The sequence below is a fragment of the Chondrus crispus genome, genomic scaffold, assembly GCF_000350225.1.
Source record: "Chondrus crispus Stackhouse genomic scaffold, scaffold_247, whole genome shotgun sequence".
In the NCBI taxonomy this organism is placed as follows: domain Eukaryota; phylum Rhodophyta; class Florideophyceae; order Gigartinales; family Gigartinaceae; genus Chondrus; species Chondrus crispus.
This window is the reverse complement of record NW_005179124.1, coordinates 51,184-63,170: the sequence shown is the minus strand read 5'-3', so window position 1 is coordinate 63,170 and position 11,987 is coordinate 51,184. Positions and strand designations below refer to the sequence as shown.

General features: G+C 47.6%; 1 protein-coding gene; it reads left to right on the top strand.

Annotated features, from left to right (window-relative positions):
* Nucleotides 1-455: 455 nt before the first annotated feature.
* Nucleotides 456-2,403, top strand: CHC_T00008334001 (TIR domain-containing protein). XM_005716099.1 is given in 2 exon segments: nt 456-2,087; nt 2,088-2,403. The coding sequence occupies 1 exon segment, from the start codon at nt 456-458 to the stop codon at nt 2,085-2,087; it is 1,632 nt and encodes a 543-aa protein (XP_005716156.1). The 3' UTR covers nt 2,088-2,403.
* The last annotated feature ends 9,584 nt before the right edge of the window (nt 2,404-11,987 follow it).

Sequence of the window (11,987 nt, the reverse complement as noted above, 5' to 3'; positions counted from 1 at the left end):
GTTTCTACTCGTTTCTCTCGTCGCGCTCTTTTCGACGCCCAGAGATGAGTCGATACAGGAGTGTCCACTTGATATGTGCGGAAATGAGTTTTATTAGGTGGCCATATATCTTCGAAGCTCGCTGACCTTTAAGACAGAGTCGCACGCTATCTCGTCGGGCCACGTTGTCTCATTGCCTAGGGTCCTCTGGAAGTGGATAGATGTTGATTGACGGACTTGGATTCCATGGGGACACGCCCTTCCAATGGCATCTGCGCCATGCCAGCTTTGTCAGCATAGTGCCCCAGAGAGAGTGAAAACTGCAACCTTCCATAGCGACGCCGCGCCAGTGCTCGCTGCTTGTTGGCAACGCATCCCCAAAAATTCTTTTGGGCCACATCCCAAATATACTTGTGCCGTATGCTCTACAAGGACATTCGATAAACAGGCAAATTATACCTCCTTCGTTTCCTCTGATGCACGTGCATTTGTATCTGAGCCACGCACCCTCACTCTTTAAGTTATTGTTGCAACGCTATCTTCCGTTTATAAACCTATCTTCCTCACCGGTTGCCAAGTCCACTTCGCATCCCATCTCATCCGTGCTCCCATCGTCTCGCAACCCCACGGCCACCATGGCCCCCTTCTTCTTCATGAAGCTCCACACCGTCTTCGACGTCTCTACCGCCCTCGCCACTCTCCACCACCCCTTGCATCAGGCCGTCGAAGCGGCCAACTCTCTTCTCTCGCACCGCCAGCACCGAGCCCTCTCCGAACTTGTCGCTCTCTACAGCTCACATAGATTGCAGCCCCGCCTGCAAAGCCTGGCCTGCGACCTGAGTCGTCAGACTCCAGCCTCGCTTTCATCTGCCGACAGGACCCGCCTGGAGGAACTTCAGAAGCACTATAGTCTCAACTTCTTCACTCCCGCCAACGCCCTCCAGAACGCTCTCGCAGTCGTCGAGTCGAGTGCGGAAGAGGAAGAGAAGGACAAAGCCGTGAGGAAGTTGCTGGAGGAGATCGACGACTTTCGCAAGACTGCCGAGAGAGCATGCCAAATCGTCAATGATATCAAGGATGTGCTACGCAAGTACCTATCCAATGAAAGTATTTGTGGGCCAAGCCACTCGAAGAGGAGCGTGTCAGATTTGAACTGTGAGATGTCAGTCGGATCAACAAATTTGTCGCTGGCCCCGCCTGGAATCTTGAGAAACCGAAACGATGGGTACTTGCAACCGCGGTTGTCGGATGATAGAAGTGGTGGGCGCCATCGGAAAAAGTCAGTCTCGTTCGAAGCTGAGAAACCCAAGCCCAAGCCGAAGCCCAAGCCCAAGCCCACGATTCATGAAGAGGGCGGAAGGCCGAGCAAGACTCTTGAAAGTGAGCACCACCACAAGGCCAGGGCCCGCAACGATGTAAAGCAAAAGGCCTGTAGATCCAATCGCCATCAAGAGCAGCCTGATCGGCATGCTGAGAAGAGTGTCGAAAAGAGGGAGAGCTTGCGAAAAAGCCCCGAGTTCACTGTGTTTATCAGTCATTGTGGTGAGGACAAGCAAAAAATGGCCATCCCGCTGCATAAGAAGTTGACAGAATTGAGCATTTCCAGTTTTGTGGACCACTTGTCGATGAAGGCAGGCCGAAACGGCCATGAAGCAATGAATCATGCTATGAACGTAGCACAGATCGGAGTGTTCATCGTCTCGCCTGAGTGCGTTCCGCGAGAATGGCCTATCAAGGAGTTGTCTTGTTTTCTCAAAAGGTTGGAAGAAGCGAAAAAGAATAACACGAAAAAACCGATTCTTATACCGCTCTACTACCGGATGAATGTTGAGGAATCGAAGCACAGGCTGTTCGGGATGCCCAGCTGTCATGGCGGAGGTACAGCCTGCCGACTTGAGGGTTTCCGCAAAAGAGTCGAACGGGGAGAGGCGTCGTATGCGGATGTCAGAAAGTGCTTCCAGGACCTTGCCAAAACCACTGGTATCGAGTATACTGCTATCGAGAACAAGCTGGCTTCCCCCAACGCCAATACGCCAGAAGCGCAACAAAACCGTGACAAATTACTGAAAGACGTTGTCAAAGCCATTGTTTCACACATGAGCGTTTGATATGGCAGCAGTGCTGGTTTGCAATGTTTTACATCCGTCTCACTCTTTGGAATGATCTAGGCAACGTAATCAGAAGATAGTCTGGGGCGGATGCTACTCCTTGCAATGAGCTCTGCGGCTAAGAATATATTCCGTTTGTGTCTATACATTGATAGCTCAATTCTAACCAGAGATCAATAAACGCATCTTGTACTTATCATCTGAGAATCTGTAAGAATCTGTGAGGTTCGCACCCCATAGGATATTTCATAGTTTATAATCTTGAGTGATTTAGGTCTGAGAGCTGCATAAAAGAGCCCTGCCAATATTTTGTAGTGGAGAGGGTGTTCAGTGTACGGTTAGCATGATGCAATTTATCCAGGGACAGGGATTTCATGATTCTTAACTTCATTGTTGACTCGGTTCTTTTCTTAAGCATATCAATATGATGGCATGGTTGAGAACTTCACTTTCTTCTAGAGATGGACTAGGTGAACCAACCACACCGGGAGGAATCGTATCGGTAAACAACGCTATTGAGTCTCATGAGTGAGCATGTAACATGATGTGTATACCAATTTACGGGGTACATGGGGTATTCTAGAAAGGCAAAATCAATGCTAGTTGCTCAAAATATCTACCCGATTGCTACATTGTGAAGTAGGGAATTTAGATCACTGTCTCCGTGTGTGACTCTACATTTGTATTTCATAAGGAATGTTGATGAAATCGAAGAATTCTAGGGACGTGTCGAAACAAAAAAAATTTATGTCACACGCATAGCACCGTCATCTACTGACTCAGATTGTGTTTTTTATTTGGGTCTAGAAGTATCTGCGGGCTCTGGAGAAAATTTTGAATCCCTCTAGGCCCTGCCCAGAACCAAGAAAGCACGAATTCTTAATTTATCGCAGAGAGAGAAAAAAGATCATGAAGCGAGGAAATTGACAACATGTCCGACGCAACAGACTCGGCGAAAACAAGCAACAGAGGCGGGGCTCGTAGTGGGGCTCTCTTAATACCGAAGTTGAAAAGCGAATTCGATAGCATCCGTAGTTTGTATGAGCTTCAAGTAATGAATTCGTATCATGCCGTTGAACGTGGAGCCAACTTAAAGCAGTACTATGATGGAAGCATATTCCCCCCATATTCCACCGTGGGAAGGCTCGACATATCTCTTTGCCGCAAATCCCTTTGCCACGGCTTCCTTCAAGCCATTCTAGACTACTGGCCCAACAAAGCGTTGACAGCAGACGAGCAGAGAGTGATTTTCCCTTACAATATATTCGGTGCGGCATTTCTAACGTTAACGACGCTAGGTGGTGGATTGCTGACGTACCAAGCAGGCAGCAAGGTTCCCAGGCCGGGCGGCACCGGTGCATTGCATCTTGAGTGATACGCAGCACTCTGCTTGAGAAACATGAACATGTGCATCTGGTCAGGGCCACGTGGACCCATCAATTCTTCTTGGACACCACTTACATCCGTGTCTTTCGCCTTTTTATTGGCTGTACTTGGCATGGGCCATACTCTAGAACCAATAAAATCGTGTTCCAAGAATTACTCTTCTCGGGGAAAAATAGGAAACAGACTACTTTTGATACAGCTTTTTGCACACCCCACCACCCCTCACGCTTCACGATTCTAGTATTCCGAGCTACAAGTGTACTGAAATTCTTTAATAATACTGAACATCAAGAATACAACAGTGCAGCAGTATCATACTTTTGCGGGCTACATTCTCGCCATCAATGATGTGCCGTCGTACATGTCTTTCGTTTGTTTCGAAGAGCGAGTTTGAGGAGCACAGATACAGCTGCATGGACAAAAGTTCCCAACAGGCTCTATTTTTGCTCTATGGAGATCATAGCAGTGCCAGCATGACGCCGTGCGTATATTTGACACACGATTGCAACTTACATCAACGGAATACAACAATCCCTTTCCTCATGACCTCTATTGTCACCCTCCCCCTCCATTCTTGATTTTCATATTCATTCCATCTATCATCCTCTATGAGATGAGAGGATATAGCCCTTCAGCTTTTCTTACACGTCCCCCCAACTGTTTCACCAGTCCACGTTGGATCCCGATCCGTTCTTCCTTTTTCTTCTTCGCTCTTCGCCTTTCGACTCTGTGTTTTACTATTCAATATCAGAATATGCCAGCGCCCCTCGGGGCCCGCCCTTATTCAACATTTTTGTAAATTCCTCAATATATTTCCCTATTGCACACCGTAATCTTCATTCCACCCCCAGCCCTACAAAGTATTCTACTTCTACATGAAAATATACATGCTTTCTACCTGCCTATAGTTTCTGGCGGCTACCCTAAGGTTGAGCTCGACTGAAGAGAGGAAGAAGACGGCGCGGATTAGAGCGCTGAAGAAGATGACGGAGTTTTATGTTATTGCGGAGAGGGCTTATGAAGTTGTGGAGGAGATGCAGACGATTCTCCGCGAGCACTTTATTAGGGACAAGAATATCGAGTTGCAGGGAGTGAAGATGAGGGTTTCTGATTTGAACCTGAAGCGGAACCCCAGGCCCTCGAGCCTTTCTTCATGCCTAAGAACCCGGATATTTTGAAGGAGCCCAAAGAGAGGGACATAAAACGCGAGAGGTGTAATCAAGTACTGAGGGTATCAATTATTCAAAGACTGACAGGCGAAAGATGGGCAAGAAGATCAGGTTCCACGAAGAGTCCGAACCTGACCATCATGGAGATAGGAAGAACGCTAATGTTAGTTACAATCAGTTGAGCTCCGAAACGCACGACAGGGCAGGCCAGAAAACAAAGTCGAGAAGAGGTGCCGTGCAGAAACCGAATTACGCTGTGTTAGTCGATCGCTGTCGTCCCAAAAGCAAGGCTCTGGCTGTAATAGCGTTCCATGGATTGAAATTGATCAGCGTTTCTTGATTCGTAGCCGAGCTGTAGATGAGGTCGGGAGAGCACGGCCATAACTCGGAAATTACGTCATGAGTACAGCTGCAAGCAGAGTATTAATTTTTCTCGCCGAAGAGTGCTCCGGGAAGACAGCCTATAATGGAGCTGAAATGCTCTTCACCGCGTAGAAGAGATGAAAACGAATGGGACTCTAAAACGCACTTTGATACAGATACACAATCGTTAGAAAGTCTGTCCATCGATGGATAAGTTTTAACAATCTTGATAATGAATTGGCAAATGTAGATGCGACCGCAGCCGCAAGTAACCGGGGGAAGTTGCGGACTTCAGATGTACGCGGCTGTTGTTTACAAAACTCAAAAAGATGCGGTGTGCAAAATAAAACATTCGAAGGTCTTCGGGCCTTTGGGTAATCCAGAAAAGAAAGCAAGAGCTGGATTGTCCGATGGATTCTTGCGCCTTTGTGCATTCTCGATTTCTCTTCCATCCTTCACCATGAACAGGCTATCATCGGACGAATAAATTCTTCCAGGATGAGTTGGGGATCGTTGTGGTCGGGGACGTGGCAAAAATTTTCGCTTGCCTTTTCTTGCCTCGTTCTCAGACCAATTGGTGCCACTAACTGGTGCCTTCAAAACTAATGCCGTTCGGCGAATACGAATCCAGGTCGGGGTCACAGGAAAACATCATCGTACTCGTTGTCCATCTGTAGAGCAAGGCCCATTCCGCTATCCTTAGCTCCATCGCACCGATGTGGGCACAAGCGCTGCCCCGTTCTGCATATTCCGTCTAGAAGATTAAGAGAGGTCTTCACCAAGAAGCTCATCAGCATCACGTCCTGAAATGCTGCGAACAACTGTTCCCGTTCCTGAGCTCTAGGTAGAAAAAGGGCCTCATAAGCCAAACAGGCTGCTTCAGCCGTTTACGGAACCTTTACTGATGCAATTAAAGAAGGAGCTCCCACAAGTACAGGGCCCGTAAAAAAAAACTTTGCACGTCTCACATCTGTGCTATAAGAGCATCCCCACCGGCGAGTGTAAAGTGCTAAATATTTTAGAAACTTGGCGAGCCTTGATTGGCCTCTCGCTATTATACACCTTTGCTTTTTTAAGACCTTGCTGAGCACTGCATTGACCTGCAGGTCAACCCCACCGGCAAAAACGCGCACCCTCCTACTTGTGAAGTGCATGCTCCTACTCACTGAAGTCCGATGCAAACGCCTTCACAACCTCCACGGAGTACCATTGGCATCTCTGACTTCGTGGAGGACGACATTCTCGATATTGTTGAGGATGTTTTGTCCTCGGACAGCGACAGTGAGCCCCCAAAACACAAAGGCTCTTATCCGGGGAAAAAGCCAAATCTCGAGCGCAACCCAAAACGAGAGCGAGGTGCGCAACTGCTAGTGACGGCTGTCCCTTCGAAAGACGTAGGGTGGCTGCCAGACAAACTTACGTTTAGTGCGGACATGTACAGGATGGGGAGGAGTGTTGGTGGAGACTCACTTGGCGCAGCACGACTTGTTAGGACGGGGAACAACGGCCTTAGGAGGAACAGAGGTGTTGGACCTTCAGGTAGTGTGGTGACTCCTTTACTTTGAGTAGGGCATAGAAGTACATATATACTATCCTACTGATCCCGTCGTCATAAGCCTGCGAACTGACGACACAGTACGTCCAGGTCAGTTGCAATGGCAGGGACTGGCCTGGATACTTCATAATGGTCGCTAGACATATTGTTACCCAATCGGGCGATTTTCTACAGTGCGAAACTATCCGTGATTCAAGTGTTATGTCCTGAAGCATTCTCTTGCTCCATCCAGAGTCCTAGTACATTTCACCTGCGTAATCCTAAGCATGCTGGGCACATCTCAACTCTCCCTCTTGCCCTCATGCTCGCTCAACAACATCACGCCAAGCTGATCACGCATGTACTCGAACTTGATCCGTCCCAATGGCTTGGTCATGACATCTGCTATCATTTTGTCTGTGGGGCAGTGCACAATTCTGACAGTTCCGTTTTCAACATTTTCTTTGACGTAGTTAACTCTTACTGCCACATGTTTGGCATGCCGAACGCCTTCACTTGCCCAAACAATAGATCCTTGATTATCTTCATAAATGATTGTGGGACCAGCAATGTCGACATTGAATTCAGACAGAAGCTTGCGGAGCCAAATGATGTTTTTGCATGCCTCCGTCAATGCCACATACTCTGCTTCTGTAGTGGAGAGAGTTACGCAATTTTGCTTCTGACATTTCCAAAACACAGAAGTGTGTCCGATCTTTATAAGCATTCCCGAAGTGGACCTGCGATCAGACGTGTCGCCCGCCCAGTCTGAATCGGAGTACCCTTCCATGCCGCCCTCGTCCTTGCATATTCTGATTGCGTAAGTCCGTGTCCCTTTCAAGTACCGTAGTACACGTTTCGCAGACATCATGTGAGACTTTCTGGGGTGGCTGCAGTGACGTGTGAGCAGGTTTACTGCAGCTGCTATGTCTGGACGGGTCCTCGTGGACAGAAACAACAGAGAGCCCACGATTTCTTGATAGTACCGCTGGTCAACAGCTTCATCAGTTTCTTCGTTTCCCCGTCCATCGACACAGGCCGGTGTAGATACTTCGTTACAAAACTCCATTCCGAATCTTTTCAGTATAGAGCTGACGTAATGACTCTGAGACAACCAAGCCCCTTCCTTTGCCCGTGTGAATCGTACGCCGAGAAAGTCTCTGAGCTCTCCCATATCTTTCATGTCTAAATGTCCAGATATATGGCTCTTAGCTTCCAGTACGTCTTCCAATCGTGCGCCAATGACGATAACATCGTCGACGTATATGAGCACCCAAACGTTCTTGTTCCGAAAGACGCAGGGGTCCGATGCCAGACCCTTGAAATGTAACTTCCTCATTACTTCTTTCCACTTGTTCATCCACAGCTTTGGGGACTGCTTGAGACCATACAATCCCTTCTGAAGTTTCAGAGCGTGTCCAGCGGGAACACGTATTTCGGACCCACGCGGAGGAGTGATGTATATCTCTCCATCTATCTCACCGTGTAGGAAAGCTGTCTTGACGTCCATTTGATGAATGACGTATCCCCTTTGTACAGCAATCGTTAACGCAACTCGTACAGTACTGAAGTCTACAACTGGCGCGTATGTTTCCATGACTTCCGTCTGCATGAATCCCTTAACTACCAGTCGCGCTTTGTATCTACAATCTTTGCCATTGTTTCCAGTCTTTCTTTTGAATACGAATCGCGTTGGTAAAGGAGATACTCCCTCTGGAACTTTTCGCAAGATCCACGTGGAATGCTGGCGTAATGATTCCAGCTCTTCGTTGATAGCTGCCAACCATCTTTCAGAATCCTGCCCTGAGAGCGCCTCGCGTACTGTAGTCGGTTCTACCAATTTCCCTGCGAGAAAACTTGTTTCAGGTCGGTAGTGGTCGGGTTTCTGTCTCTGGCGTTGAGGATATCGCGGTTGTGGACTTATTACGATGCTTTCCTCTTCCACATTTAAACGCTCAGTTCTTTGTTCCTGTGCCTCTTGGTCACCCCAGCGTTCCTCCGGTAATGATGCAGGGGAATTTTGTGCTGGTTCTGCTGGAGAGGGTGGTTGGTACGTCAAATCCTCAATGGATATGTCATTTTCTATATTTTCTGCATTGACAGTTTCTCGACCTGCTCCTTTCGAAAACGTCGGGGCTGCGACGTCTCCAAGATTTTGGGATGGCCTCTGCGTGACGTCAATCGAAGTGGAGCGCTCGTCTTCAGGGTTCACGTCGCTGTCGGCATTTTGATACCAACCTTCACTTGGGAACAAGTTTTCCAATATTTTGATGTGGCGAGCCAATGCTGGTGCTTGTTTCGAGCGTACCCATACTTTGTAAGTAGTATTTTCGTAGCACCCGATCAATACACAGTCTGCACTTTTCGGATCCAGTTTCTTCCTTTTTTCTTTTGGGATATGAATCCAAGAGAGGGACCCGAAGACCCGTAAATGGTCAACGCGGGGCTTTCGCCCAGTGAGCAGTTCATATGATGTCTTGTGCCCATTCCGAGGACAGATAAATCTATTTCGAATGTCTGCAGCGTGCACAACGGCCTCTGCCCAGAAACTGCGGGGCATCTTTGCATGGAACAGCATGGACCGAGCACACTCCATAATTGTTCGGTTCGCTCTTTCTGCTGTTCCATTGAGTTCGGGGCAGTAAGGGGGAATTTCTTCCCTCTCAATTCCTTGTGTCCTTAGAAAATCGGTGCAGGCGGTATATTCGCCACCTCCATCTGAGTGAAACCTTTTGATCTTGCACTCATACTTTCGCTCGAACCACTGCTGAAAGTCCTTGAGCTTGTCTAGGACTTGACTCTTTGCAGATATAGGAACCACAGTAATATATCCCGAAAACTCGTCGATAAATGATACATAATACCTTGAGCCTCCGAGTGAGGCGACTGACGTAGGCCCAGCAACATCGCTGTGGATCACTTCTCCTGGCGACGTTGCATGAATGTACTTCTTCCTTACCGAAAGCTTATGATGCTTACCCTTGATACAGTCTTGACAATCGTTTTGCGTTTGAATTTTTTCTTCAAGTTGCAAACCGTTTACAGCATTTTTCTTTTGTAGTTCCCGAATGCGTCCGATGGATGCATGACCAAGGCGATCATGCCAAAGCCTTTCCGTATTGCTTCTTACTGACATCGCTTTTGAGTTGCCCGGACTCTGATGTTGCTGGATCACAAAGACGCCATCTTCCATTTTGCATTGGAATTCGATTACACCCTTAAGCATAGCTTGTCCAGTGTTCCCCTCAAATTTGACATCATAGCCTTCCCTGCATAGGGCAGAACAAGATATCAAGCTTGCTGCAAGGTCGGGGACGTACAGTACATTTTGGATGACTATATATTTCGTGGCTGGATTACTTTCAGTACTGTCATGCCGCGAAACTGAAAGTTTGATATCTCCTTGACTGTACGCCTTCATCGTTGCCCCGTTTCCAAATAAAACTGTGCGAGGCTGAATGGGTTTCAGCTTAATGAATAACTCCCTGTGATTGACCATATGGTCTGAGGCTCCGGAGTCAAGGAGCAACTTGTGCTGTCCTGAATCTTCTGATGTAACCATGAGCATTGATGCATGATTTGCATTGGTAATCCCAATATTTGCCGGGTCTCTCTGACGTTGCAAGTCTCTCCTAGGACAGTTAAATGCCTTGTGTCCAACTTGCTGACAGTCCCAACATTTTGGCCTTCCTTTCACAAACTTCTTCCTAGACGAAGTATTGTGACGTGACGGGAAGCGATTCTGGGCATTTAAAGCTACAGTACGCGTAAATTGCGAGGCGTTGCGATCAGAGTCCTTCGAGCCCCAGGCCTTTTCATTGTACTCCTGAATCAACCTGGCAGTGGCGGTTTCCCATGTTAACTTGTCATTGCTTTGCAACGATGCAACAATATACCCAAACGGGGATTTGGACTTATCCCCGAAAGATGCAAGTAGGTTAGCAACCTTCATCTCCTCAGCAATGTCGATTTTTGCTGCGTGCATCCGGTTGAACAATGACTGAAACTCATCAATGTACTCAGTCATTCTCTGGGATCGATATGACAGCTTTGAAAGCTGATACTGTAGTTGGACCCTTGTGGCTACATTCACGACAGCATACCTATCTTGTAAGGTTTTCCACATTTTGTATGGATTACTTCTGTCTTGTATGCAGAGCCGAAGAGGGTTATCGCCGAGGCCCTGCATTATCGTAGCTCTGGCTTTGGCAACATTCTTGCTCTCTTCTTCATCAAGGTTGTTAGTCCCTGATCCGACCACATCGGTTTCTACTACGCTCCACGCTCCACGATCTTCCAAGGCGGCCTCGGTTCTCGCTTGCCACAAGAAGAAGTCCTCCCCGGGTTCTCCCTTAAACTTAAACACACGTTTGCTTTCTTCCATGACGAGTGTTGAAGTAAGCCCGTCTTGAAATCTTTGCCGGCTATTACGACGACAAGAATGTGGGAGTGGCTGGCGCTGGGCCCATAACCACTTGGCGCAGCACGACTTGTTAGGACGGGGAACAACGGCCTTAGGAGGAACAGAGGTGTTGGACCTTCAGGTAGTGTGGTGACTCCTTTACTTTGAGTAGGGCATAGAAGTACATATATACTATCCTACTGATCCCGTCGTCATAAACCTGCGAACTGACGACACAGTACGTCCAGGTCAGTTGCAATGGCAGGGACTGGCCTGGATACTTCATAATGGTCGCTAGACATATTGTTACCCAATCGGGCGATTTTCTACAGTGCGAAACTATCCGTGATTCAAGTGTTCTGTCCTGAAGCATTCCCTTGCTCCATCCAGAGTCCTAGTGCATTTCACCTGCGTAATCCTAAGCATGCTGGGCACATCTCAACTAATTTTAAGCGCAATTCGTTATTTCTTCAGATGGAAGACCAACAGGACACCAGTGGGAATAATATGGAAAGCTACGTTGAGGTAGTTCCAATGCGATTTTTGAAAATAGCTTTTGTATGTGTGCTTCAATATGCACGTCAGCATCGGCGGCGAGATATCAAGAGTTGCGCGCTATGTACCCCTGTTATCACGAACTCAATCCCCTTCGTTTTGGTTTTGGTAGATTTAGAAAGCTGGACATGGCCATTTGACGATCTTATCTGCACCTTTGAAAAATGCACTATAACCTGTCCATAAAAGCTCTAGTTTTCGCATAGCATTCAAGCGTATCCCTCGAAACCTCAAAACGCCATTATGGGACGAATAGCTATGAAGTGCAGAAGAAACTTCACATTGCCATGGACAGAATACTGCTGAGAATTTAGAAAGACCTCAATCACGACAGAAAATCACAAGGTCTGTGCTGTACTCTGGCGTTGTTATAATCTCTGAGGCACTGATTCGTGGGGCTGTCTTGTTGCATTTGATCATCTCATCTGTATTCCATTTTCATTACGGAAGAGAGCCCGAATCAAACCAGACATATTCGCTCAGAAAGACGT